Source organism: Kogia breviceps, chromosome 6, assembly GCF_026419965.1.
Source record: "Kogia breviceps isolate mKogBre1 chromosome 6, mKogBre1 haplotype 1, whole genome shotgun sequence".
NCBI classification, from domain to species: Eukaryota; Metazoa; Chordata; class Mammalia; order Artiodactyla; family Physeteridae; genus Kogia; species Kogia breviceps.
Window position 1 is genome coordinate 84,234,083 of NC_081315.1, and position 26,418 is coordinate 84,260,500.

The following is a 26,418-nucleotide window of genomic DNA, read 5'->3' on the forward strand; positions in this document are numbered from 1 at the left end:
TTAACATACAATACATTTATTTGTATCCTCTGTTTGACTGTCATCTCTCTCTCTTTTAAAAATAAAGACCGTTACTGTTTGGTTCCCTGTTGAATAACTGGGGCCTAAAGTATATGCTGAATGAAGGAATGTACCTATGGTATACTATGTATACCTCTATCACTGTATTTATCACATAATCCAGGAATTGTTTGTCTCCCTTACTAGACTGTAAGAATATATCTCTTATCTAAATTTTTATCATTGCTTATCAGAGTAAATGCTTAATCACTGTCTGTTAAGTGAATGGAATTGATGCAGTTAATTCCCTATTTTAAAATAAAAATCTTCCAGGTTTGGGACTTCCCTGGTGGTCCAGTGGCTTAGACTCCATGCATCCACTACAGGGGGTGCAGATTTGATCCCTGGTCGGGGGACTAAGATCTTGCATGCTGTGTGGCGTGCCAAAAAAAACCACTTCTAGGTTTATTGAGATTTAATTGATGTATGAAATCATTTTAGTTTAAGGTATACAACATAATGATTTGATATATATGTATGTATTATGAAATGATTATTAAAAATAAAATTTAATGTAATAATTTGCACCCTCACAAATATATTTATTTCAAAAATATATAGCCACAGACATTTAAGATGGTAAATTTTATGTAATGTGTATTTTACCACAATTTAAAAAAAGTATATATATAGGGAATTCCTTGGCAGTCCGGTGGTTAGGACTCTGTACTTTCACTGCTGAGGGCCCAGGTTCAATCCCTGGATGGGGAAATAAGATCCCACAAGCCACGTGGCACAGCCAAAAAAAAAAAAAAAAATATATATATATATATATAGAGAGAGAGAGAGAGACAGAGAGAGACAGAGAGAGAAAGAGAGAGCCACAGAACTCTAGAAGAAAACAGAAATAAATATGAAATTATATAAATATATATTTTGTATGATCTTATGTATATATGATCACATATAATTTATAATTAAAATATTTGAAAAAATAAAAATTGGAAGACTAATAACAAACTTGAAAAATGAGCAGATATAGAAAGAAAATGGCTAACTTTTTGTTATATAAGTATTTCATTTCAAACCAATAAGAAAAATACTCTAAATCAAATAAATGGACAAACAACATGAGTGAAAAATATACAAAGAGGACTGTGTAGCTAACGAAATAAATTTAAATGACCAGTAACTAAAAACACATACAAAAATAACTATATAATATTTTCTTTTATACAATTAGCAAAACTAAATATAAGTAATGAAAATCAGTGTTGATGAGCTTGTAGGACATTGCTGATTAGAAAATAAATTTGTACAATACTCATGGAAAACAATTTTTCAATATAACATGAACCTTAGATTTTTGTCTTTTTTTTTTGTGTGTGTGGTATGCGGGCCTCTCACTGTTGTGGCCTCTCCTGTTGAGAAGCACAGGCTCCGGATGCGCAGGCTCAGTGGCCATGGCTCACGGGCCTAGCCGCTCCATGGCATGTGGAATCTTCCCGGACCGGGGCACGAACCTCTGTCCCCTGCACTGGCAGGCGGACTCTCAACCACTGTGCCACCAGGGAAGCCCTGTCATATCTTTTAATCTAATAACTACAGAAAAATATCACAAGTTATTACAAATATATAAAATGCTATATGTGCAAATATTTTTATAGCATCATTATTTATAACAGGAGGAAATTAAAAATAATGTAAGGATTCATTCATAAGAGAATAATTACCTAAAGCATGAAATATTTATTTGGTGAAATGTTGTAGAGTCATTAACATTTTCAAAGAATATATAGTAACATTAAAATGTTGAAGATAAAAAACTAACTGAAAAAATCCAGACAATAAATTGAATAATAGTATGATTATAATGATGTAATAAAAGCTATAACCAATACATAGAATTATAAGAAAATACCCACATTTTACCATATTGTGTTTGGATGGTGAAAAATAGGTTATAATTATTTCCTTTATTTTATATATTAAAAATTTTTACTTTTAATAACAAAAATGAACATAAAAAAGTCAATATTAGGTATAAAATTTTATTGATGAGAAATTAGATAGTTTCCTGCTAAGATTAGGAACAAGGCAAGGATTTCTACTCTCACCACTTCTGTTCAACATCACACCAGAAGTCCTAGTTAATGTAATAAGACAAGAAAAGGAAATAAAAATTATTATTTTTATAGATCAGGAAGCAAGAAATAAGACTGTCTTTGTAGATGATTATCATTGTCAGTGTAGGAAATCCCAAAGAGTTAACCAAAAAAAAAAAAAAATTCTGGAACTAGTGAGCAACTATATCAAAGTTATAAAGTACAGTTTAATATACAAAAATCAATTGTTTTCTTATTTACCAGCAGTGGACAATTGGAATTTGAAATTAAAAAGATAATACCATTTACATTAGCACCCAATAAAGTTAAATACTTAGGTATAAATCTAACAAAATATGTGCAAGATCTATATGAGGAAAATTACAAAACTCTGATGAAAGAAATCAGAAAGATCTAAATAAATGGAGAGAGATTCCATGTACATGGATAGGAAAATTAAATATTATCAAGATGTGAGTTCTCTGTAACTTGATCTATAGATTCAATGCAATCCCTAAAAATCCCAGCCAGTTATTTTTATGGATATTGACAAATTGATCCTAAAGTTTATATAGAAAGGCAAAAGACCCAGAATCGCCAACATAATATTGAAGGACAATTCAAGGACTGATGATACTTGACTTTACGACTTTCTCTAGGGACTTCCCTGGTGGTCCAGTGAGTAAGACTCTGCGCTGCCAATGCAGGGGGCCTGAATTTGATCCCTGGTCAGAGAACTAGTTCCCACATGCCTGCCACAACTGAGAGTTTGCATGCCACAGCTAAAGGTCCCACATGCCCCAATGAGGATCCTGTGTGCCACAACTAAGACCTGGCACAGCCAAAATAAATAAATAAATATTTTAAAAAGACTTTCTCTTAAGCTACAGCAATCAAGACAGTGTGGTATTAGCAAAAGACACACAGAGAAATGGTACAAAATAGAGAGCCCAGAAATACACCCCCATAAATATGGTCAGTTGATCTTTGACAGAGGAGCAAAAGCAATTCAATGGAGTAAGGATAGCCTTTTCAACAAATATGCTGGAATAACTGGACACCCACTTGCAAAAAAATGAATCTAGTTAAAGACCTTACACACTTCACAAAAATTAACTCAAAGTGAATCACAGACCTAAATATAAAGTGAAAAACTGTAGAACTTCTAGAAGATAACATAGAAGAAAATCTAGGAGACCTTGGGTTTGACAATGACTTGTTAGATATAACACCAAAAACATGACCCAACAAAGAAAAAAATTGACAAGTTAAATTTCATTTAAAACAAAACAAAACAAAACAAACAAAAACCCAAAAAGCCAAAAGCTTCTGCTCTGCAAAAGACATTATTAAGAGGATGAAAAGATTATCCACACATTAGGAGAAAATCTGTGCAAAACAGATAAACATCATTAAAGCACTAGTATCCAAAATGTACAAAGAATGCTAAAACTCTACAAAAACAATAATAAAAAATCCAATTAAAAGGATGCAAAAAAATCTGAACAAACATCTCAGCAAAGAAAATACACAGATGGCAAATAAGTATATGAAAAAAGATACTCCACATTATATGTCATTAGGGAATTGCAAATTAAAACAATGAGATACTGGTACATACCTATTAGAATGGTCAAAATCCAAAACACTGAAAACACCAAATGCTGGCAAGGTTGTGGAGCAACAGAAACTATTATTTATTGTTGGTGGGAATGCAAAAACTTATGGACCATTTGGAAGGCAACTTGGAAATTTTTTACAAAACTACTTATAAGTTTCTTACAAAACATACTCTTATCACACTATCCAGCAATCATACTCCTTGGTATTTCCCCAAATGAACTGAAAATTTATGTCCACACAAAAACCTGCACATGAATGTGTGTAGAAGCTTTATTCATAATTGCCAAAACTTGGAAGCAACCAACATGTCACTTAATAGGTGAGTGGATAAACAAAGCTGTGTCATATCCATATAATGGAATATTATTCAGTGATAAGAAGAAATGAGGTATTAAGCTAGGAAAAGACATGGAGGAGCCTTAAATGTACATTACTAAGTGAAAGAAACCAATCTGAAAAAGCTACATATTGTATGATTCGAACTATAATATATGTTAAGCTGTAAAAAGATCAGTGGTCCCCAAGTACTGGGGAGAGGAAGGGATGAATAGGTGGATCACAGGGGATTTTTAGGGCAGTGAAAGGAATATTTTCTAGGGTACTGTAATGTTGGACCCATTAATCAAAACCCTTAGAATGTACAACAAAAAGAGTGAACGCTGGGACTTCCCTGGTGGCACAATGGTTAAGAATCCACCTGCCAATACAGGGGACATGGGTTCGAGCCCTGGTTCAGGAAGATCCCTCACGCCACAGAGCAACTAAGCCCATGTGCCACAACTACTGAGCCTGCGCTCTAGAGTCTGTGAGCCACAACTACTGAGCCTGCATGCCACAACTAAGCCCATGTGCCTAGAGCCCATGCTCCACAACAAGAGAAGCCACCACAATGAGAAGACCGTGCACTACAATGAAGAGTAACCACCGCTCAACACTAGAGATAACCCGCGTGCAGCAACAAAGACCCAACGCAACCAAAATAAATTAATTAATAAATTAATTTTTAGAAAAGAGTGAACCCTAATGTAAACTATGAACTTTAATTAGTAATATATCAATATTGGCTTACCAATTATAACAAATATACCACACTAATGCAAGATGTTAAAAATAAGGGAAATGTGGGGAGAGGGAGTGATGGAGTGTATGGAAGCTATATAAAAGCTCAATAAAGCTCAATAAAAGTCTTTTAATTTAAAAAAGTTAATTTACAAAGGCTAAGTTTTGAAATATGTACTGAGTATTTTTTAAAATTTATTTTTATTTAACTATAGTTGATTTACAATATTGTGTTAGTTTCAGGTGTACAGCTTCAAATTCTTTTCCATTATAGATTGTTACAAGATATTGAATATAGTTTCCTGTGCTGAAAAGTAAATCTTTGTTGTTTATCTATTTTATATATAGTGATATGTATCTGTTAATCCCTTACTCCTAATTTATCCCACCTCTTCCCCTTTCCCTTTGGTAACCATAGATTTGTTTTCTATGTCTGTGAGTCTGTTTCTACTTTGTAAATAAGTTCATGTGTCATATTTTAGACTCCACAAATAGGTGATATCATATGGTATTTGTCTTTTTCTTTCTGACTTACTTTACTTAGCATGATAATCTCTAGGTCCATCTATGTTTCTGCAAATGGTAGGGTTTCATTCCTTTTCTTATGGCTGAGTAATATTCCATTATATATGTACTATAGTATATATTACTATATATATTATACATACTATATACATAGTATGTAATATATACATTATATATATAATGGAATATATATATCACATCTTCTTTATTCATTCATCTGTTGATGGGGCACTTAGGTTGCTTCAATGTCTTGGCTTTTTTTCTTTTTTTTTTTTTTAAAGAATTAAAGAGAGGGTGCTGGCCATGGCTGCAGCGTCCCTTGTATCCGCTTTGGCCACCCTGCTGCTTTGGCCTGGTGCAGAGCTGTTGCCTCCACCATCGTCCCTTCCACCTCACGGCACTCTGAAATGAAGGCGTTGTCATTTCTGGGAAGGAAACTTGCCAAGCAGATCAAGCAGGAAGTGCAGCAGGAGGTGGAAGTGAGGGTGGCGTCAAGGCAACAAAAGACCGCACCTGAGCGTGGTTCTGGTTGGCAAGAATACCGCAAGTCCCTCCTGTGTCCTCCACAAAACCAGAGCAGCTGCCGATGTGCCAATCAACCGTGAGACAACTGTGAAACCAGCTTCAATTTCGGAGGAAGAACTGTTGAATTTAATCAATAAACGAAATAATGATGATAACGTAGATGGCTCCTCGTTCAGCTGCCTCTTCCAGAGCACATTGATGAGAGAAAGATCTGCAATGCTGTTTCTCCAGACAAAGATGGTGATGGCTTTAATGTAGTTAACATAGGGCAAATGTGTTTGGACCAGAATTCCATGTTACCAGCTACTCCATGGGGTGTGTAGGAAATAATTAAGCAAATTGGCATTCCAACCCTAGGGAAGAATGTGGGTGTGGGTGTGGTTGGAAGGTCAAAATATGTTGGAGTGAGGGCTTCCCTGGTGGCGCAGTGGTTGAGAGTCCACCTGCCGATGCAGGGGACACGGGTTCACGCCCCGGTCCGGGAAGATCCCACATGCCTCCGAACGGCTGGGCCCGTGAGCCGTGGCCGCTGAGCCTGAGCTTCCGGAGCCTGTGCTCCGCAACGCGAGAGGCCACAACGGTGAGAGGCCCGCGTACCGCCAAAAAAAAAAAAAAAAAAAATGTTGGAGTGCCCATTGCAGTGTTACTACACACCGATGGCATGCACGAACATCCTGGAGGGGATGTCGCTGTCACAATTTCTCATCCATACACTCCCAAGGAACAGCTGAAGAAACATACAGCTCTTGCAGATATTGTGGTCTCCGTTGGAGGCATTCCAAATCTGATCACAGCCAATATGATTAAGGAAGGAGCAGCTGTCATTGATGTGGGAATAAATAGAATTCGAGATCCCATAACTGCTAAACCCAAGTTGGTTGGAGATGCGGATTTTTATGTGTGTGTGTGTGTGGTACGTGGGCCTCTCACGTTGTGGCCTCTCCCGTTGCGGAGCACAGGCTCCGGACGCGCAGGCTCAGCGGCCACGGCTCACAGGCCCAGCCGCTCTGCGGCATGTGGGATCTTCCCGGACCGGGGCATGAACCCGTGTCCCCTAGCATCGGCAGGCGGACTCTCAACCCCTGCACCACCAGGGAAGCCCGGAGATGTGGATTTTGAAGGAGTTGGGAAGAAAGCTGGTTACATCACCCCAGTCCCTGGTGGGTGTTGGTCCCATGACAGTGGCAATGCTAATGAAGAATACCATTACTGCTGCAAAAAAAGTGCTGAGGCTTGAAGAGCGGGAAGTGCTGAAGTCTAAGGAGCTTGGAGTAGCAAGTAATTAACTATTGTGTCTTCTGTGTCACGCACAGCACTCCAAGCTAGTTCACGAGGAAAACCAGGCCGATAGAAATGCAATATTTATTCTACTTAAATGGTTTAAAACAGTGCTTTGTATTTATTTGTAAGCTTAAATGGGCAGGTGTTTGCACACATAGCTCTGCAGTTACCCACCAGGGAGCACACCACTATCGTGCGGGGTCATGCGATCCAGCCAAGAGAAGCCATTAACCTACTGATTAACAGGCGGACACTGTCACACTGAGAATGGCTGCCTAACTTTGTCAAGCCACTTCAGTTAAAATTTGTCTTTTTTAGGAGGGCAGCTATGCTCACCACTGTACCACCAATGCTGCACAAATTTGTCTTTTCTACGATTGCATTTCCCAAGTGCTATTCCAATAATGAGTTGATGCTCACTTTAGGTTCCAAACCTTTTGAGTCAACTGGTCAAGCCAAAGGAAAAATGTTGCAAGAGAAAATTAGGGAAAAGGTAAAAAGAAAGAAATGATGGTAATTGAGTAGAAAAAAAATTACCCTAATTTAATATATGTATTGATTGATAGCCAGAAGAAAAACTACATGTTAATAGTCTCCTAAGCTGTCATTTTGTAGCTTAGTCATTGGGAAAATGTTTGGAGTTGTTTCATTTGCTATTAGCCCTCGTTTTATGTTCATTACCGTTCCTGAGTTCTCCCCATTTTAGTTTTCTAGGATTGATAGTCTTATTTAATAAATTATTCATGTGTGTTGTCATAATTGACTTTCCTACATCCTTCAACTTCATTGTCAAATTTTTATACTGGTAGGGGTGTCTGTATGGTTTCTTTAGTGTATCTTGAAACCTGTATTTGAACAACATAACTTGGCTTGATGGTCATTAGGGCAGCTTGTATAAGTATGCAACTTACTTTTCCATCAAATAACTGTCAACAGCTACCAGCTTTTCTCTGATGCACCTGTTGGCTTTCCTCGATTGATTTCTGAGAACTTGAGTTAATACTGAATTTAATCAGACTTTCTGATTAAAGGACTTTTTTGCTTCATTTTGTTTTTTTAAATAAAACACTGACTGGTATAGAATGAAAAAAAAAGAAGGAAAGAAAAAACACATATGAAGAAATTTTATGATGACAATGACTTAATACTGAGATTAAAAATTTCTAAATATTTATGAAAACAGACTATGAATTCATGAAGTATTTATCATGACTTAGTGAATCAGGATAGGGCATCATCTTTCCTAAACAATTATCAAACATTTATTCAATATTTTACTCATAAAATGACCCATCTTAGGTCCTAGGAGAACTATATATATGTCCCTGCCCTCAAAGAGTATACAGTTTAGTCAAGGAAAAAGCATAATAAAAACCATAAAATGTCTAAGAATATAAATAGCATCTGCCAAGTACCAGGTAAGTGGGACAGATATAAACACTTTAGGAATTCTACATTCAAAACATCACTTTAGGGCTTCCCTGGTGGCGCAGTGGTTGAGAGTCCGCCTGCCGATGCAGGGGACGTGGGTTCGTGCCCCGGTCCGGGAAGATCTCACATGCCGCAGAACGGCTGGGCCCGTGAGCCATGGCCACTGGGCCTGCGCGTCCGGAGCCTGTGGTCCACAACGGGAGAGGCCACAACAGTGGGAGGCCCGCATACAGCAAACAAAAAAAACCCCCAAAAAACACATCACTTCACAATGCTTTGTACAAATGACAGAATTTTACAGCTGGAAGGGTCTTTAGAGGTCATCTAGGTCAGCCCTTTATTTTATAGATGAGCGTTTTGAGACCAAGATATTAGAGGCCAGAATTCATCATTTAATCATTCATCTGTTCATTCAACAAATCTTTGTTGACTATTTCCTGTGGATCAAGCACTTTGCTGGGGGCTGGAATTTAAAACTGAAGATGTCACAGTATTCATAAATCTTATAGATTTGTGGCCACCTGTAGAGGAAAGGCTGGCTGGACACTCTATTCTTTACTCTATATTCAATGCTGTGGAAGGGAGAGCACACATTTTGGTGTTTAGCTAGCATCCTCTGCCACAGGAGAGTGCCCTGATCAGATCTGCACTCTAGGAGAATCACTCTGGCAGGGAGTGGGTAATCCTGGGGGCAGGGAGATTGTTTAAGAGGCTCTTCTGTTAATCTGAGTGAAAAATGATTTGGCTTGAACAAAGGTAGTAGTAGTGTAGGTGGCGAGAAAGAGACAAGTTCACGAACTAGTTAGAAGGGCTTCCCTGGTGGCGCAGTGGTTAAGAATCTGCCTGCCAATGCAGGGGAAACGGGTTCGAACCCTGGTCCGTGAAGATCCCACATGCCATGGAGCGACTGGACCCGTGAGCCACAAATACTGAGCCTGCGCTCTAGAGCCTGTGAGCCACAACTACTATGCCCGAGTGCCACAACTACTGAAGCCCACGAGCCTGGAGCCCATGCTTCGCAACAGGAGAGGCCACCTCAATGAGAAGCCTGAGCACTGAAGAGTAGCCCCTGCTCGCCGCAACTAGAGAAAGCCCGCGAGCAGCCACGAAAACCCAACGCAGCCGAAGATAATATCAACAGGCCTCAATAATCAATTGGATGTTGAGACTGAGTTTAGGAGAAGAAGGAGCCAATGATGACCCAGAGTTCTGATTTGGGCAACTGGGTAAAACAGAATACAGAAGACTTCGGAAAGAAGATGGTGTTTTAAACATTTTGAGTTTGAGGTATGAGATATCTGATGACCAGGTAGTATTTGAGACTGAAGTTTGAGGAAATATTTTTTCTGAAGGTATAGATGTGCGCATTATCAGTATATAGACAATAGTTGAAGCTTTAGAAATAAATGGAGATGCATCACACAAGAAGAAGTGAAAAAGTAGTTTTTCTCAAGTCTTTAAAAACATTTTTATTGTGGTAAAATCTACGTAACATGACATTTACCATTTTAACCATTTTTAAATGTACAGTTCAGTGGCCTTAAGTGCGTTCATATTGTTGTGCCACCATCACCATCATCCATCTCCAGAATTCGGTCATCTTCCCAAACTGAAACTGTGTACACATTCAACAATAACCCCCCAATTTCCCCTCCCCTGAGCCTCCAGCAATCAACAATCTACTTTCTGCATCTATATGAATTTGGCTTCTCCAGGTATCTCACATAAATAGAATCACACAATACCTGTCCTTTTGTGTGTGTCTTATTTCACTTAGCATTATGTTTTCATAATGGTTCATCCATTTGTAACATGTGTCAGAATTTAATTCTCTTCTAAGGCTGAACAGTATTCAATTGTGTGGCTATACCACATATTGTTTATCCATTCATCCATTGATGAACATTTGGGTTGTTTCTAGCTTTTGCTTATTGTGAATAACGCTGCTATGAATATGAGTATATAAATACCAGTTAGAGTCCCCGCTTTCAATTCTTTGGAATGTATACCCAGAAGTGGAACTGCTGGATCATATGGAAATTCTATGTTTAATTTTTTGAGGAATTTCTGTACTGTTTTCCACATTCTCAATTTTTGCTATGCATCAGAATCACCTCTTGAGTTTTAAAAAATACATACGCTCAATCTCCACCCCGGAGACTGATTCAGAAGATCTGAATAGATACCTGACTTCCGTTTCTTTTTAGAATTCAAATTCCTTAAAATACTAGAAACAAATTATTAAGAGGTGATTTTAAAAGAGTAAAAATAAAAGAATATGGAGCAAAAAGCTAAAGTCCCCCTGTTAACATTTGGAGTCTATCTTTACACACACACACACACACACACACACACACACACACACACACACACACATACACACACACTTTTTGTACTTTTAAAAACCATAAATATGAACACACACCATACACGGTATACTACAACATGCTCTATTTTCTTTTTCTTTTTTCTTAAAATAAATTTATTTATTTTATTTTATTTATTTTTGGCTGAGTTGTGTCTTCGTTACTGTGTGTGTGCTTTCTCTAGTTGCAGAGAGCGGGGTCTACCCCTTGCTGTGGTGCGCGGGCTTCCCACTGTGGTGGCCTCTCCCGCTGCGGCGCACGGGCTCTAAGCGTGCAGCCTTCATCAGTTGTGGCTTGCGGGCTCTAGAGCGCAGGCTCAGTAGTTGTGGCGCATGGGCTTAGTTGCTCCGCGACATGTGGGATCTTCCCAGGCCAGTGCTCGAACCCTGTCCTCTTCATTGGCAGGTGGATTCTCAACCACTGCGCCACCAGGGAAGCCGTCTGTTTTCTTAATAATTTATTATGAAGCTCTTTCTATGTCAGTACACATGAATCTAGCTCAATGGTTTTCAACAGATGCATAATATTCCATGGCATGTATGCACCTATATATTTTATTTATTTAACTGTTTACAAACTGGTAAACATTTAAGTTTTCCCATTTTTTCTATTACAAACAATTCTGCAGTTAATAACCTTGAATCCATAACTTTGCATATGTGGGAGATACAAGAGATTGATAAAACTGGAATTGTTGGGTTAAAGAGTATGTACATTTTCTATGTTCAGGGATATTTCCCAACTGCCTTCAGAAAGGCAGTAGATACTTTCAAGCTCCTACCATTAGTGCATGAGGGCCATTTTCCCTATTTTCCTCAGTATTGGGTATTATCAATAGCTCTCTTTTTTGTCAATATGGTAAGAAAATGTCATTTCATTTTTGTATTCATTTGGGTTTCTCTGATTACTAATATTTTCATATTTTTATTGGTCCTTTGAATTTCTTATTCTGTGTTACCTTTTCATCTCCTTTGTTTACTTTCTTATTTTTTCTTTTTCTAAAGAATTAGAGGAGGAAGCTCATTATATATAAAGTATTAAATCCCTTGTCTGATGTATATGTTGCAAATATTTTCTCCCAATGATCTAAGTCTTTTTAAAAACAGCTTTATTGAGATATAAAAAAAATCCCCATACCATACAATTCATCCACTAAAAATATACAATTCTACAATTTTTAGTATATTCAGAGTTGTGCAACCATTACCACAATCGATTTCAGAATATTACTGAACTTTGCTTTAAAATATTTACATGTGCAAAAGGCTTTCACTTTGTACAATCAAATTATTCATTTCCTTTTGGCTTTCTGGACTAGGAAAGCAGTCCCCACTCCAAAATTGTAAAGGTATTCTCCTATATATTGTTTTTAGTCCTTTTATAGTTTTGATTTTCATGTGTGATCTTCTTAAAATTAATTTTTATTTTTATTAAGGTATTTACTCCCCCGTCCCCTCCCCCAGTTTCAACTCTGTAGCTGTTTGTCTAGAATTTGTACATCACCACATTTGTATTTTGCATAATACTCAGGTACTGCTATCATTCAATTCATTAATTTTAGACTATCTATTGATGTCCTTTCATGGTAGATAAAGATTTAGGTTTCTGGTATCACCATTTTCTGTTGGTTAAAAAAATTACCTTTTTGTTAAATTGATATCTAGAGTTTACATTATTTTTTACATAAATATTATTCATTGCTGAGTACTGTAGTATACTATGATTATGTTCTCTCTTTTTCTTTTTGTTTTTCTTATAGGTTAATAATTGCCTTGCTTTTCATTTGCTTAGTTGTCTGTACCTATTGCCAAGTTCCCACACCTGCCAATAGCTCTTAGTACAAGGTCAATCTCTTCTATTATTAGTTTCAATCTTTTTTCTTGGAGTTACTCCTCCTGCAGACCTTTGTTCCCCTCTGTCTACTGATGCTCTGGGCCTGCTCCATTCTGCCTATTTGTCATTTTGGGACTTCCCTTTGCTGACAACTTAGGAATTCCTTTACCTTTTCCTAGTTTGGATTCCATTACATGAATCTCATTCTTTCATTTTTCCTGGTTTGTTCCCTCCTTGTCATGGAGTAAATGTCCCAGTAGCTTTGTCCAGAGGGCACAGTGATGACAGCCCTTGCTACGCTTGTCTCCTAAGTGACACTGCTGCAGTCCGGACCACTTGCCCTCTCTCTGCACCTGGGGCACACCTGGGGATTCCCCTCTCTTTTCTTTTTCTGTGCTACATTGCCTTTTTCTTTGCCCCCTCTTTTTTTTTTTTTTTTTTTTTTTTTTTTGCGGTACGCGGGCCTCTCACTGTTGTGGCCTCTCTCGCTGCGGAGCACAGGCTCCGGACGCGCAGGCTCAGCGGCCCAGCCGCTCCGCGGCACGTGGGATCTTCCCGGACCGGGGCACGAACCAGTGTTCCCTGCATCGGCAGGCGGACTCTCAACCACTGCGCCACCAGGGAAGCCCACCCCCTCATTTTGACGGAGCACATTTTCTAGTAGTTTCCTGAAAAAAAAAGATACAGAGGGAATACATTTTGGAGGGCGGGAGAGGGGATTACATGTCTTTCCACCCCCCACATTTGTTTGGTTGTTTGGCTGGTTTTAGACTTCTAGGTTGGGGATCATTTTCACGTAAACTTTCGAAAGGAGGCAGAGGTGATGCTTCCTGTGGTCGTAGAAGCTGATGGGCCATTTCTAGTACCACTAGTAGTTGAAGCAGCCAGCTCCACGTTCCCGGGACTGACTCCAAATTCCTAAGAGTGGGAGGCCTTGGCAGTGGCAGTGGTCGTGAAAGCAGCAAGAGTAGTTGTAGTTTCCAAGTGTGACCTTAAAGCCAAAAGTCTAGTGATGAAGCCAAAAGTCTAGCCATGGTCTCTGGCTTCATTTCTTAAACCCCTGCCTCTCCAACATATTAAGTACTAAATTCCCGTAAAAAACCAAAACAATACTCTTTTCTGAATGAAATATCCAGAGTGATTTCTGCTTCCTACACTGTTGGTCAATAGATGAAATGTTCCTCTCTGTGATTATGTCTGTAAATACTCCATACATAGCTGTTCTGTATTCTGAATTGCTAGTCATCGGGAACCTAAATCTGTTTTTTGTTGTTTTTTGCTGACTCTCACTCATGGTGCTGGTGTTTGGTCATCTTTGATTGTGAGTAGAGGCTTTGCTGTGGTGAGGGGGTGAACTATTCAGATAGTTGAGGGAAGAGCACTCTACAGAGAGTGAGTAGAGAGTGAAAAGTCCTTGAAGCAGAAGCATGTCTGGCACCTTCAAGAAATAAGGAAGAGGTCAGTGTGGCTGAGGTGGAATGACCGAGAGTAGTAGGCAGTATGTATAGAGAGGTAATAGGGCCAGATGGTGCAGGGGAACAGGGAGGAATTTGTCTTATACTCTTAATGAGAAGAAGAGCACTAGAGAGTTTTCAGCAGAGAGTGACACAATCTAACTCACACTTGAAAAGAATCAGTGTGGATGCTGGGTTCAGAGTGTAATGTGAGGGGAAGAAAAGCTGAATCAGGGCAACCAGTCAAGAGATGATAACCAGGAGAGAGCTGATGGTGGCTTGGGCCTGCATGGTACTGGTAGACGTAGTGAGATTCGTTAGGTTCTGGTTATGTTTTGAAGGTAGTACCAACAGAATTTGCTGATGGCTTGGATATGAGTGTGTGTGTGTGTGTGTGTGTGTGTGTGTGTGTGTGTGTGTGTGAGAGAGAGAGAGAGAGAGAGAGAGAGACAGAGAGAGAGACAGAGACAGACAGAGACAGACAGAGAGAGACAGACAGACAGAGAGACAGAGAGACAAAGTAGGATTGCTTCAAAAAGTTTTGACCTGAGCAAATGGTAGGATGCTATCAGTTGAGATGCAGGTTTGTGAGGGAAGATTAGGGGTTTAGTTTTGGACAGAGTAACTTTGATATGTCTATTAGACAGCCAAGTGGAGATGTAAAGTTGGAAAATGGATATATAAATCTGAAGTTTACAGGAAAAATCAGCGGTTGATAGAAATTTGGAAGGGTCAGTATTTATATAGTATGTAAGTCTATGAGATTGGATGAAATCACCAGGCAGTGAGTATAGAAACAAGCCCTAATCAAATATTAGGAGGACAGAAAATTAGGAGCAATGAACATAAGAGTCTGAGGGCTGACTATCGAAGAAAGAAGAAAACTAGGAGACTACAGATGTACTTGAAACAAAGTGAAGAAAGTATTTCATCAAGAAATACTTCTCATGAAGAAATGTTTTGTTGAAATCATAAATATTTAAGTTCCAAGTTATTAATAGTTTATTAATTATACTTTCAATTTTTTTTAAAACAAATGATCTTCTTAAAAATTTCATTAAGCTTCATAGCCATGTTATACATTGTTTGGACATAAATACAAATTTTCTAATTTCTTTGTTCATGACTGTTTCTTTCATTCCAAGTCTAAAAGACATCTCAGATTTAACATGTCCAAAAATAAAATTCTTGTTTCCTACCTCCAATCCTGTTTGTTTAACAGCACAGCCATCTACTTTGGGGTCATCTTTTTTTAAAAATTAAAAATAGTTATAGGAAAGTTGCAAAAAGAGTACAGAGAGTTCACACACATCCTTCACTCAGTTTTGCTTCATATTAACTTATTATAATCACTTGAAGTGATCAAAACTGAGATACTATGCTATGCTACTATTTACTAAAGTACGGATCTTATTCAAATTTTACCTTATTTCCTTCTAATGTCCTCTCTGTCCAGGAAGCCACATTGCATTTAGTTACTGTATATTTTTAGTCCTCTCCAATCTGTGACAGTTCCTCCATCTTTCATGACCTTGCTTTCATGACCCTTCATGACTGTTGCTGAATCCTGGTCAGTTAATTTGTAGATCTCTCAGTTTTGGTCTGTTTGATGTTTTCTCATGATCAGATTTAGATTATGCACCCATGGTGCAAGAAGGGAAAAGAGGTGAAATTCAACTACAGTAATGGTTTCAACATACAGTAATGTTAGGTTTTTGCAAATCATACTCTTAGACTAAAATAAGCATTTTCTGAAAAATGTCTAGGGAATTCCAGGTATTAGTGATAATGCTGTATTTGCTTTACCAGTTATAACGCTTCCCACCATCCCAGAGCTAATGATAATATTTATATAAAGGCATCAAACCAGGTATAATATTTTAAAATATAGAGTCCAAAGCACTTGACTTTGTCTTAAAGCAAGGTTAGCTCTTCCTATAGGAAGTACCAATTTAAATGCATATGTTAAAAGTATTGTTTATATCCTTTTTGTGGCAATGAATCATTCTTCATATGAATAAGATTTTGCTGTATATTTTATGGAAGATGAGAATTTATGGGAATTCCTTTTTCACGCATCTTTTCTATTCTGACTTGTGCTCATTTACAAGATTTCTTTTACCTCTAATATACACTACTCTGTATAAACAGTGATTACATTCAATTCTGTTTAAACTGCATGTTGAGAAAGATGACCCATGAGATTTCCATGGAAGTTCAAAAATGTTTTTATTGCAAACTTTGTTGAAATATGAATAACAATTCTAGGTGTATCTTATTATAGAAGCTCAGATTCTCAAGAGTCTTAGAGGTCTATAATATCCAAGTATGTGGTCATTTTTACTATAGCAGCAGTTCTCAAATAACTTATTGTAGTTTCTTTTATTTGTATGCCTCACATTATTCCTGTGAAACAACAAAAATATTCTAGAATTACTTTGATTTGTAGGACTTGGAGAATGAAAAATTATCCTAATCGTAAAATCTACCATCGCTACAAAATACTGTTGGCATTCCTGTTACTCTGTCTATAAACACCTTTAAAATTGCCAATGAATATTTTAGGGAATTAATTCACAATTTGAGATACATTACATATATAATCAAATGTGTATGTCAATAGTAAAGTTATATGCTTTTTGTTAAATTTACTTTTTTAAATGTAAATGTTTCTTCTCACTTAAGTGAAGAGACTGATTTATTAATGTAACAAACTTTATTATTTGTAAAATATCATCAGTCAAGTTTATATAAATTTAGATTACTCAAGCATAATCATATTAATGATTGATCATATTAATATGATTAATATGATAATCTTAACTCATCCAAGAATTAAGATAAATGACATAGTGCCTAATTTCTTAAGTCCACTTTAATGGTGACAGATTATGACTTAATGATTATGTTCATAAATGGATTACAAGGTCAGCGTCATTGTTCTGGATCTTTGCAGGTATCACAAACACAGAAAAGGACAAGCTGCCTAACTGATTGTTTTCTATAAGGAAAATGTTCCAATAAACCCTGACAAAGCAGGACATGCTAATATTTATCCAGAGGGCAGAAAGTCACATTTGTTGTTGCACAGTGAAAATTCAATTGATTTCTGCTGATTTATAAAAGTCTATGTGAAAGACAATGTAACTATTGTGCTCTTGAAAAGCATTTCCAAGTGACTCCAAGTAAAGAGTTATTCCCATCACACAGATAAGCTAACTAAGGCACAGGCATTAACGCTGAGAATTTATACTGCCCTTTGCAATTGTTTTTCACTTATGTATGGTAGTAGTCAGATTATAAAGAATGACCAAAATTCAAGTCATGCACTTTCTAACACACAGCTTTTGAGTCATTTTGGGGAGGGCAATGATTTAACTCCCTGTATATGTTATAGAAAGAGAACCAATTATTATTCGCTTAATCCAACTAGTCACACGTTTAGAAACATACTAGTAGAGATGTCACTGTCAATATTCTAACTTTTCAGGTAAAGAGTTCTTCAGGGAATGTCAACAATTCTTCTACCAGTGATATATCCCTAAGTGGAGGAGGGAAAGAGATCCCTAACTTTCACAAAATTGGCTTTGTTGACAGTTTTGCTTGAAGCTCTTTCTTTTAAGGATTAAGAGAAGGCCAGTGAGCATCAGGTGATCAGATCTAATACATAATATATCCCTTAAGATGGGTCTTCTCCGTGAGAGGTCTCAAACCATTATTAAAAGAAAAACATGTTTAAAAAATATTTTAGGCTTTTAAAGATGCCCTTAATTCTGGAAACTGCAGTATTTATTCAATTGCTGTGTTATCTGTTACCAGTGTTACTCTACAAATGAATTATTGGTCTTATTTATTCATCAGCTGGTTTCAGAAACATTTATACCAAGAAGAGCTGAACTAAGGAAAGCATGACTAAGGAAAACATGAGCAGACAGTTTTTATGAAAATACTTTCAAGAAAACATGCAAGGAATCTTTTTTAGCTAATGTTTTACATCACTGATAAATGACTTTCTGAGCCTCTCTAAAAAAACTATCTAAAAATCAACAGCCCTAGTTTGTTGTATTCTTTCTTTGTGTATCCTCAGTTTCTTAGAGATGCATTATTGTAGTCTTTCAGTTAATAGTGAGAGATGGGAGACTTCCCTGGTGGTCCAGTGGTTAAGACTCTGCACTTCCATTTCAGAGGGCACGGGTTCCATCGCTGGTCGGGGAATTAATACCGCTTGGCGCAGCCAAAAATAAAACCCCTGAGAGATGGGAGTAGTTATGACCTATTATCATTTTATTCTCATTGTCGAAGAAAGGCCACGCAGAGATGGAAGGGGCACACAGGCTGGTCTTTTGCCTGGAATAAATTCAAACTAGACACTGTTATAGACTAGTGCCCTGTAAAGGTTAAAATCCAGATGCAGTTATTATGCAGAAACAAACCTAACAGGAGACTCTGCTGCTCTCCTACAGACAAATTAAAAATAAATCATGTTTGGTAATCTTTTTAGCACTCTTCAAATTTCTCTGCCATGGGAAACAAATGAGTATCATATTTTGCCACAAAACACATAGCAATCTTTTTTTTCTTTTTTTGGCCATAAAATACAAAGTGTAAAATGATGGGATCATAGCAATCTTTTGGCATAAAGTCTTATGAAGCCTTTCTTTATAGCACTTACCCTTATCTGAAAGTACAGAATTTATTTTTGTCTACTTACTTATTTTTCTCTTTTCCTCAAAAATATGAACTTTAGGGAAGCTGGGACTGTCTGTCTTGTTTACTATGGTTTCCCAGCAAGCACATAAAAAAGTGCCGACACACAGCAGATGTTCAATAAATATTTGTTGAATGATGCATCAAAATCACCACAGTGGAGAAAATAAGCATGAATATTCTGTTCCTGCTTATTTTCGGTTACACTTTGGGTTCTTTAAAACATTTCTGTTTACCTCTTACTTTACAACAATCTACCCCGCACTTAGTACCTTAAAAGAACAGTAATTTTATTATTCTCACACTACTGTGAGTCAGAGAATTTAGGCAAGCCTTGACTAGGTGATTTTTCTGCTCTACGTAGTGCTGACTGGGGTCACTTAGTGGAATTCCACTAGCATCTGGTATGGTGGGTCCAAGATAGTTTCACTTACAAGCCTGGTACCTGGTGGAGATGGCTGTAAGCCTGGGCTCAACTGGCATCTTCTCCTGCTTTACATGGTGGCTCAGAGTTTCAAGAGAGCAAGACGAGAGTTGCTGGTCCTCTTAAAGCTTACATTTGGAACCGTCATAGCATCATTTCCACCATATTCTTAGATCAAATCAGTCACAGGCCAGCCCACGTTTTGGGAGAAGTATCAAAGCATATACAGCCATTTAAAATCTGGAACATTAAAAAAAAATTTTTATTTTATTTATTTATTTATGGCTGTCTTGGGTCTTTGCTGCTGTGCATGGATTTTCTCTAGTTGCAGCGAGTGGGGGCTACTCCTCACTGCTGTGCGCAGCCCTCTCACTGCAGCAGCCCCGCCTGTCGTGGAGCGTGGGCTCCAGGCACCCGGGCCCCAGCAGTTGTGGCACACGGGCTCAGTAGTTGTGGCACACGGGCTCAGTAGTTGTGGTGCACAAGCCTACTCTCTCCGCGGCATGTGGGATCCTCCCAGACCAGGGCTTGAACCCATGTTCCTTGCATTGGCAGGCGGATTCCTAACCACTGCGCCACCAGGGAAGTTTTGGTACATTTTTGAGACAGAATATTTCCAAGTAAATGTTCCTAAAGAAAACAATCCAATGCCACGGAGCAACTAAGCCCATGTGCCACAATTACTGAGCCTGTGCTTTAGAGCCTGCGCGCCACAACTACCGAAGCCTGTGGGCCTAGAACCCGTGCTCTGCAACAAGAGAAGCCACCGCAATGAGAAGCCTGTTCACTGCAGTGAAGAGTAGTCCCTGCTCACTGCAACTAGAGAAAACCCTTGTGCAGCAACAAAGACCCAATGCAGCCAAAAATAAATAAATAAATAAACACACAAATAAATAAATAAATTTATTGAGGAAAAAAAGAAAACAATCCAACAAATTCAGTTCAGTATCTTTCTGGAAGTTACAGTCTTCTGACTTAATTCTCACCTGAATTCAAGGAAGGCTTCAAAATACTAAAAAAGGAATGCAAAAGTTTAGTCTAATGTAAAGATATGTAAAACATTTAATATACATCTTATTTGCTTATTTATAACACAATGAACATTGTAAATTAGTTTAGGTTCTCTGAAGTTATAGGCAAAAATTTATGTGATGTGTCTGCTATGTACAGTTTTCTGGGGAGTAGCTTCATAGTTTATTGATTTCTCAAAGGATCTAATGACTCCCCTCCTCCTCAATCAAGTATTTCCCTGAGTAAAATTATGGTGTAGATAAGTTCATTTTTGGAAACATCTCCCTTGATAATACCTAGCCTTGTGTAATAATAATGATAATAGCTGACTTTAAAAAAGATTATTATCTGCTTATGTGCCCAGGAACAGTTTCATAACCTTATGAAGAACATAGTACTATTATCCTTGTTTTACAGTTGAGGAAACTGAGGCATAGTAACTTGCCCATGGTTACACAATTAGCATGTGGTGGGGCTAGGAACCCTAGCATATTGGCTTCAGAGTGTCCCAGGCAATGAGGCCCTGCTCATGAGCTATAATTTACTCCTTTGTAAATTTGGATAATAATAGTAGCCAGTGTCATTGTGGGTATTAGATGAGTTAAACTGGGATAGTCCATAGCTGCATGCCTGGCACATACTACAGTGGGCAGTTAATAAATAGGAGCTCTCCATGCTTAGCCTCTGTTTTATTCCTGAAGTCTTTGCTATCTTTCACTGTAGATACATGGGTGTGATAAAATGCAAGACAGAACAGGGGGTGGGTGGATAAGGATTTGAAAGTCTAGGGCCAAAGCTGGAGATACTGCTCTTCCCATTAAACTCCTTAAGCCCTCATGTTTTCTCTTAAAATTGTATGCAAATGTCACATGCTATTCAACAGCTCAATTGCTTCTCTATTACTATAAAACTTGTTTACTCCAAAGCTTTCGGGATCATTGTTCTACGGAGAAGATGTACCTTGTTTGTGCCTTGGTTTCACACACACCCCTTTGAGGCACTCAGCCACCAGGTTTGGGAATTTGGAGGCCTAGATTCCCAGCTAGGACCCTTAGCTTGTTTGGGCCTTATATTTTTCATTTATAAAATGGTGTGGGGTGTCCTCCCTGGGGGCGCAGTGGTTGAGAGTCCGCCTGCCGATGAAGGGGACACGGGTTCGTGCCCCGGTCCGGGAAGATCCCACATGCCGCGGAGCGGCTGGGCCCGTGAGCCGTGGCCGCTGAGTCTGTGCGTCCGGAGCCTGTGCTCCGCAACGGGAGAGGCCACAACAGTGAGAGGCCCGCGTACAGCAAAAAAAAAAAAAAAAAAAAAAAAAAAAAAAAAAAAAAAAATGGTGTGGGTAGTAAGGACTATTTTACCAAAGTCCTTTTTGCCCTGGAATTACACAACATAAAATTGTCCTAAAAGTGTTTTCAAACTGTGGGTCTCCACTTAAAAGTAGGCGAAAAGACCAATTCGAGTGGTCAAACATTAAAAAAAAAATCAGGGTAAGTACCGTTTGGTGAAATTTTTGTTTCAGAATAGATATTAAAATGTAATATGTGAAACGTACACCTAAAAGGTGTCTTACTGCGGCTGGTAATGGAAACATTTTAAAGCTACATTTAAAGGAGGTCAATGCATCCTCTAAACGTGCCCGCCCTCGGGAGAAATCAATCTCCGAACCTCCCCACCTGAGAGCCCCCTAGAGAAGCGGAAGACGCAAATCTGGGCGCGGTTCGGGGCCCCGCCTCTCCTCGCGATTGCTGCGGCCCGCGGGTCTCTGGGGCTGCACCTGGGCCCACGTGGCATCTCCCGCCTCCCGGCCTGGGCCCACAGGAAGCTGCGCACCTCCTGACGTCATCACAGGGCGCCGCTGCCTCGACCTACTTCCACTTCGCGGGAGAAGTTGTTGGCGCGAATGGATCCCGAGCCGCGGTAACGGATACCCCAGCCGGCCGGCCTGCCCGCCCGCGCCTTCATCCGTGGGCTGCAATGGTGAGCCCCCGGGGGAGGCTATGCAGCCAGGGGGCTGGGGAGGGTTTGCAGGCTGGGCGTGGACTTGACATTCCTGGCATGGAGGGTCGAGGAGGACCGCGATGCGTGGCTTCGGAGGGGAGGGAAGGCAAGAAAGGGGCCACTAACTGGGCACTGGTCTCACAGCTTTCCTTGCACCGCGGGCTTCAGCTCGCAGCCGCAGCCAGCGCGCAGGCCTCTTGGTGCTGCGCAGCAGTTTTAACTTTTTTCCGCTCTTGGGGGAAGGGAGAAAGGAAGGGAGTAATAAAGGTGATTTTGGGGGCTCAGCGGTACAGTTGCTTTTCCTGTTCAGTGTTGCCTCGAACCTCGGTTTGAATCCTGCCTAAAGCGTTGATTTCAGGCTTTGGGTCTCGAAGGAGAAGAATGTAACAGACTTTCCTTTCTAATGAAAAAGTTGTCTTAGGCCTTCAACTTTCATCATTAACAGCTCTGCGAAATGCTCATCACAGAGCCGTTTTGAAATCGATGGCATGGGAAGGATGTTTTATTTTGTTTAGATGAGTTCATAGAAATCAAAGGGATAACACGGTTTACCAGGAAGAAACAAAACAAAAAACCTGGTAGAAACAGCTGTAATACATTTGACAGCTGTCATCGCTTATCACCTGATGTTAAAAATAATCTTAAAAAAACCCCCTCAGTGCATAATTCTGCATAAATCCTTTAAATAGATAGTGAAATAATTATGCAGCCGTCAAAACAGACATTTATACTGGAATGGCAATAGATACAAGTATGTGTTTGAAATATTTTAATTTAAAGGACAATTTATGATGGTCCATTAAGCCAGAATCTACTTAATAATCAGACATAATTTTTTCAGTCATTTTATCTTCAATCAGCTTATTTGTCTGTCACAATGCCAACATTCTGAGCTGTGTGTGTGGAATTTTATGCCAAATTGGGAAACCTTACAGCCCTTCATGTTTCTTCTCAGAGAAGGATAAAATGATGATAATAGCCACCTTGTAACAAGTATCTTCAGGTGAATATGCGGGCAGTTTGTTTTACATACCTTTTTTCATTTAAACCTCACAGCAATCCAGTTTTACAGATGGCAAAGGAGGCTTTTAGAGTTTGAACAATTTGTGATATAACTAATAAATGGTTGAGCTAGAATTAGAACCTAGGTTTTTCTGACCACTACATTATACCACCTCCCTATTATGATCATAATTGCATTTTGGATTTCAGGCACTATGGTAATTGTATAAAGTTCATGAGATTTGGAGTCTTGAAGGTGAGAGTGAGGCATTGTTATGGTCTTGCTCTGCCATTTAATGGTTAAGTGGTTTTGATTAAGTAAATATCTTAACTTTAACCTCTTAAATCCTGTTTCCTTACCTGTAAAAGGGGGGAAATATAGTTGCCTTAAGTGATTGTCTTGAGGATTAAACAAGATAATAAATGTAAAGCTTCTATTCTGTTGCCTGGCATGTGGTAGGAAATATACAACTACATTACTAATCTAATTTTCTCAGGAAGGACTCTATGGATCATTACAAAGAGTTTAAGGGACATCAAAGATGCCTCTGATGTTGTCAGTTATGGTGAACAACAGCTTATATAGTCAACTTTTGATTATTCAGTTACTTTAAATGATTGGTTCTTTTCCCTCTTCGTACTCCTGTTCATAGTGCATGTGAAAAATAAAGCCCTTCTCAGAAAAGAAGTGGGGAAAAGGTTCTATAAAGTACATAAGAGTTTTGGATTATATTAGTGTTTAATTTAGTCCTTCTGCCTTGTAGTACAAAAATTAGTAGAATCCTAGACCAGAATTCTGTTCAACCCTATGTTTATTGAACACCTATGAACAAGTTATATTGTACAGTAGTTCTTAACTTTTGCTTGGGTCACAGCTTTCTTTGATGTTGTGGTGAATGGTATGCAAGTTTTCTGCCCACAGAAATACATATGGATACATACACACCATTTTAGGGGATTCACATATCTTCTGAAGCCCTTCTACAGGTGCAGGGCTAGCAACTCTTGCCCTGGGAGCTGCATCATTTTCTCACATCTTTTCCAATTAAAGTTATCAGAGGAATAAAATTCTATCTATCTATCTACCTATGTATCTATCTATATACATACATACAAAATGGAATACTATGCAACCATTAAAAAAGAGAAAACTTTATGCCCTGATGTGAAACAGTTGTCAAGATAAGTGAAAAAAGAAGGTGCAGGACAATATGTAAAGTATGCTACCACTTTATGTAGAAAAGGAGAGAAAAGAATATGCATATTTTACTTGAAGATGTGAAGGATACACAAGAAACTAACTGATAACATTTGTTGCCTCCAAAGATGGGAAATGTGTGTCTGAGAGGCATGGTGGGAGGGAGACGTTTTACCCTTTGGAATTTTTTTTTTTTTTTTTGCAGTACACGGGCCTCTCACTGTTGTGGCCTCTCCCGTTGTGGAGCACAGGCTCTTGACGCGCAGGCTCAGTGGCCATGGCTCACGGGCCTAGCCGCTCCGCGGCATGTGGGATCTTCCTGGACTGGGGCACGAACCCGTGTACCCTGCATCAGCAGGCGGACTCTCAATCACTGCGCCACCAGGGAAGCCCCAAGATGCCGTTTTCAAAGAAATCAACATATATAATTCATTGGCTGGCATAGTTATTTATTGAAAATATGCATAAGTTTGAATTAAACATGCATGAGACTTAAGAGAAAGCCTTTTTGAAGAGCTGTCAAAGAGAGTCTGATTACATCTAAGGTGCTTCATTGCAGCATTCTGGGGGAGACCTTTCACATTGTAGTTTACTATGCGAATGCTCTCCTGGAGCAGTGTTGTTACCCTTTTATAATGTGTTGGGTTTTTGTTGATGCGTGCCGGCTTTCTCTAGGTGTGGCGAGCGGGGGCTACTCTTCGTTGCGGTGCATGGGATTCTCATTGCAGTGGCTTCTTTTGTTGGGGAGTACGGGCTCTAGGTGCGCGGGCTTCAATAGTTGTGGCACCTGGACTCAGTAGCTGTGGCTTGCGGGCTCTAGAGCGCTAGCTCAGTAGTTGTGGTGAACGGGCTTAGTTGCTCTGTGGCATGTGGGATCTTCCTGGACCAGCGCTCGAACCCATGTCCCCTGCATTGGCATGCAGATTCTTAACCACTGTGCCACCAGGGAAGTCCTGGAATTGTTTTCTTAATTTCACTTCTGTATTGTTCATTGCAAAAGTATAGAAATATAATTGGTTTTAGTATATTGATCTCGTATCATGCAACCTTGGTGAACTCATTTCGTAGTTCTAATAGTTTTTTAGTGAATTCCGTAGGATTTTCTCCATTTAAGATCATTTTATTGGCAAATAAATATAATTCTTCTTCTTCCTCTCCAATCTAGGTGCCCCTTTTATAATTTATTTTTTGCCTAATTAGTTTTTTTTTTTTTGCCACAGTGTTGAATAGGAGTGGCAAGAAGGATCTGTCTTCTTTCTGACCTTAAGGGACTACATTTCAACAACTTACCTGTTGTTTTTCAAGTATAATATAATTTAAACTATTTTTAAATTATTTCATTTCATTTGTCTCTTCTGTGCTGCTATCAATATACAATATTAGTCAGATGTATAATTTTGCATTTAAGTGGTTTTAAAGATAAAAGATTTTTACATTTGGATAGGTTTTGTGAAGTGTGTTGGTGATAATCAATTTCTGCTTGTGGATTTGGTGGAGAACTTAAAAATATTAATCAGAAATATTTATATTTCTTTACTTTCAAAATAGAGAAGTAAAGCCAAAATGTAATATTTTGGCAGCTACCCCACAGAGCACTGCAGTAGTTACTTTGCATAAAATCCCATACTCTTCAAAGTAAGTGAACATGGTGGCATGATTTGCTTTCTCTTTGCATTTTTCTTTAACATCTTTATTGGAGTATGATTGCTTTACAGTGGTGTGTTAGTTTCTGCTTTATAACAAAGTGAATCAGTTATACATATACACATGTTTCCATATCTCTTCCCTCTTGTGTCTCCCTCCCTCCCACCCTTCCTATCCCACCCCTCTAGGTGGTCACAAAGCACTGAGCTGATCTCCCTGTGCTATGCGGCTG

General features: G+C 38.7%; 1 protein-coding gene and 1 pseudogene across 2 annotated transcripts in view; both read left to right on the forward strand.

Annotated features, from left to right (window-relative positions):
- Positions 1-5,615: 5,615 nt before the first annotated feature.
- On the forward strand, positions 5,616-7,531 carry LOC131758689 (bifunctional methylenetetrahydrofolate dehydrogenase/cyclohydrolase, mitochondrial-like; annotated as a pseudogene).
- A 14,517-nt stretch (positions 7,532-22,048) lies between these two features.
- The window catches only part of RFC1 (replication factor C subunit 1), an 85,144-nt gene continuing 80,774 nt past the window's right edge, over positions 22,049-26,418 (forward strand). Inside the window, exon 1 of one of the 2 annotated variants that reach the window (XM_059067040.2) lies at positions 22,049-22,321. In XM_059067040.2, the coding sequence (XP_058923023.1) occupies positions 22,319-22,321 (3 nt within the window). In that variant the 5' untranslated portion in view covers positions 22,049-22,318. The remainder of the gene's footprint in view (positions 22,322-26,418) is intronic. The other variant, XM_067036272.1, reaches the window with a different exon arrangement.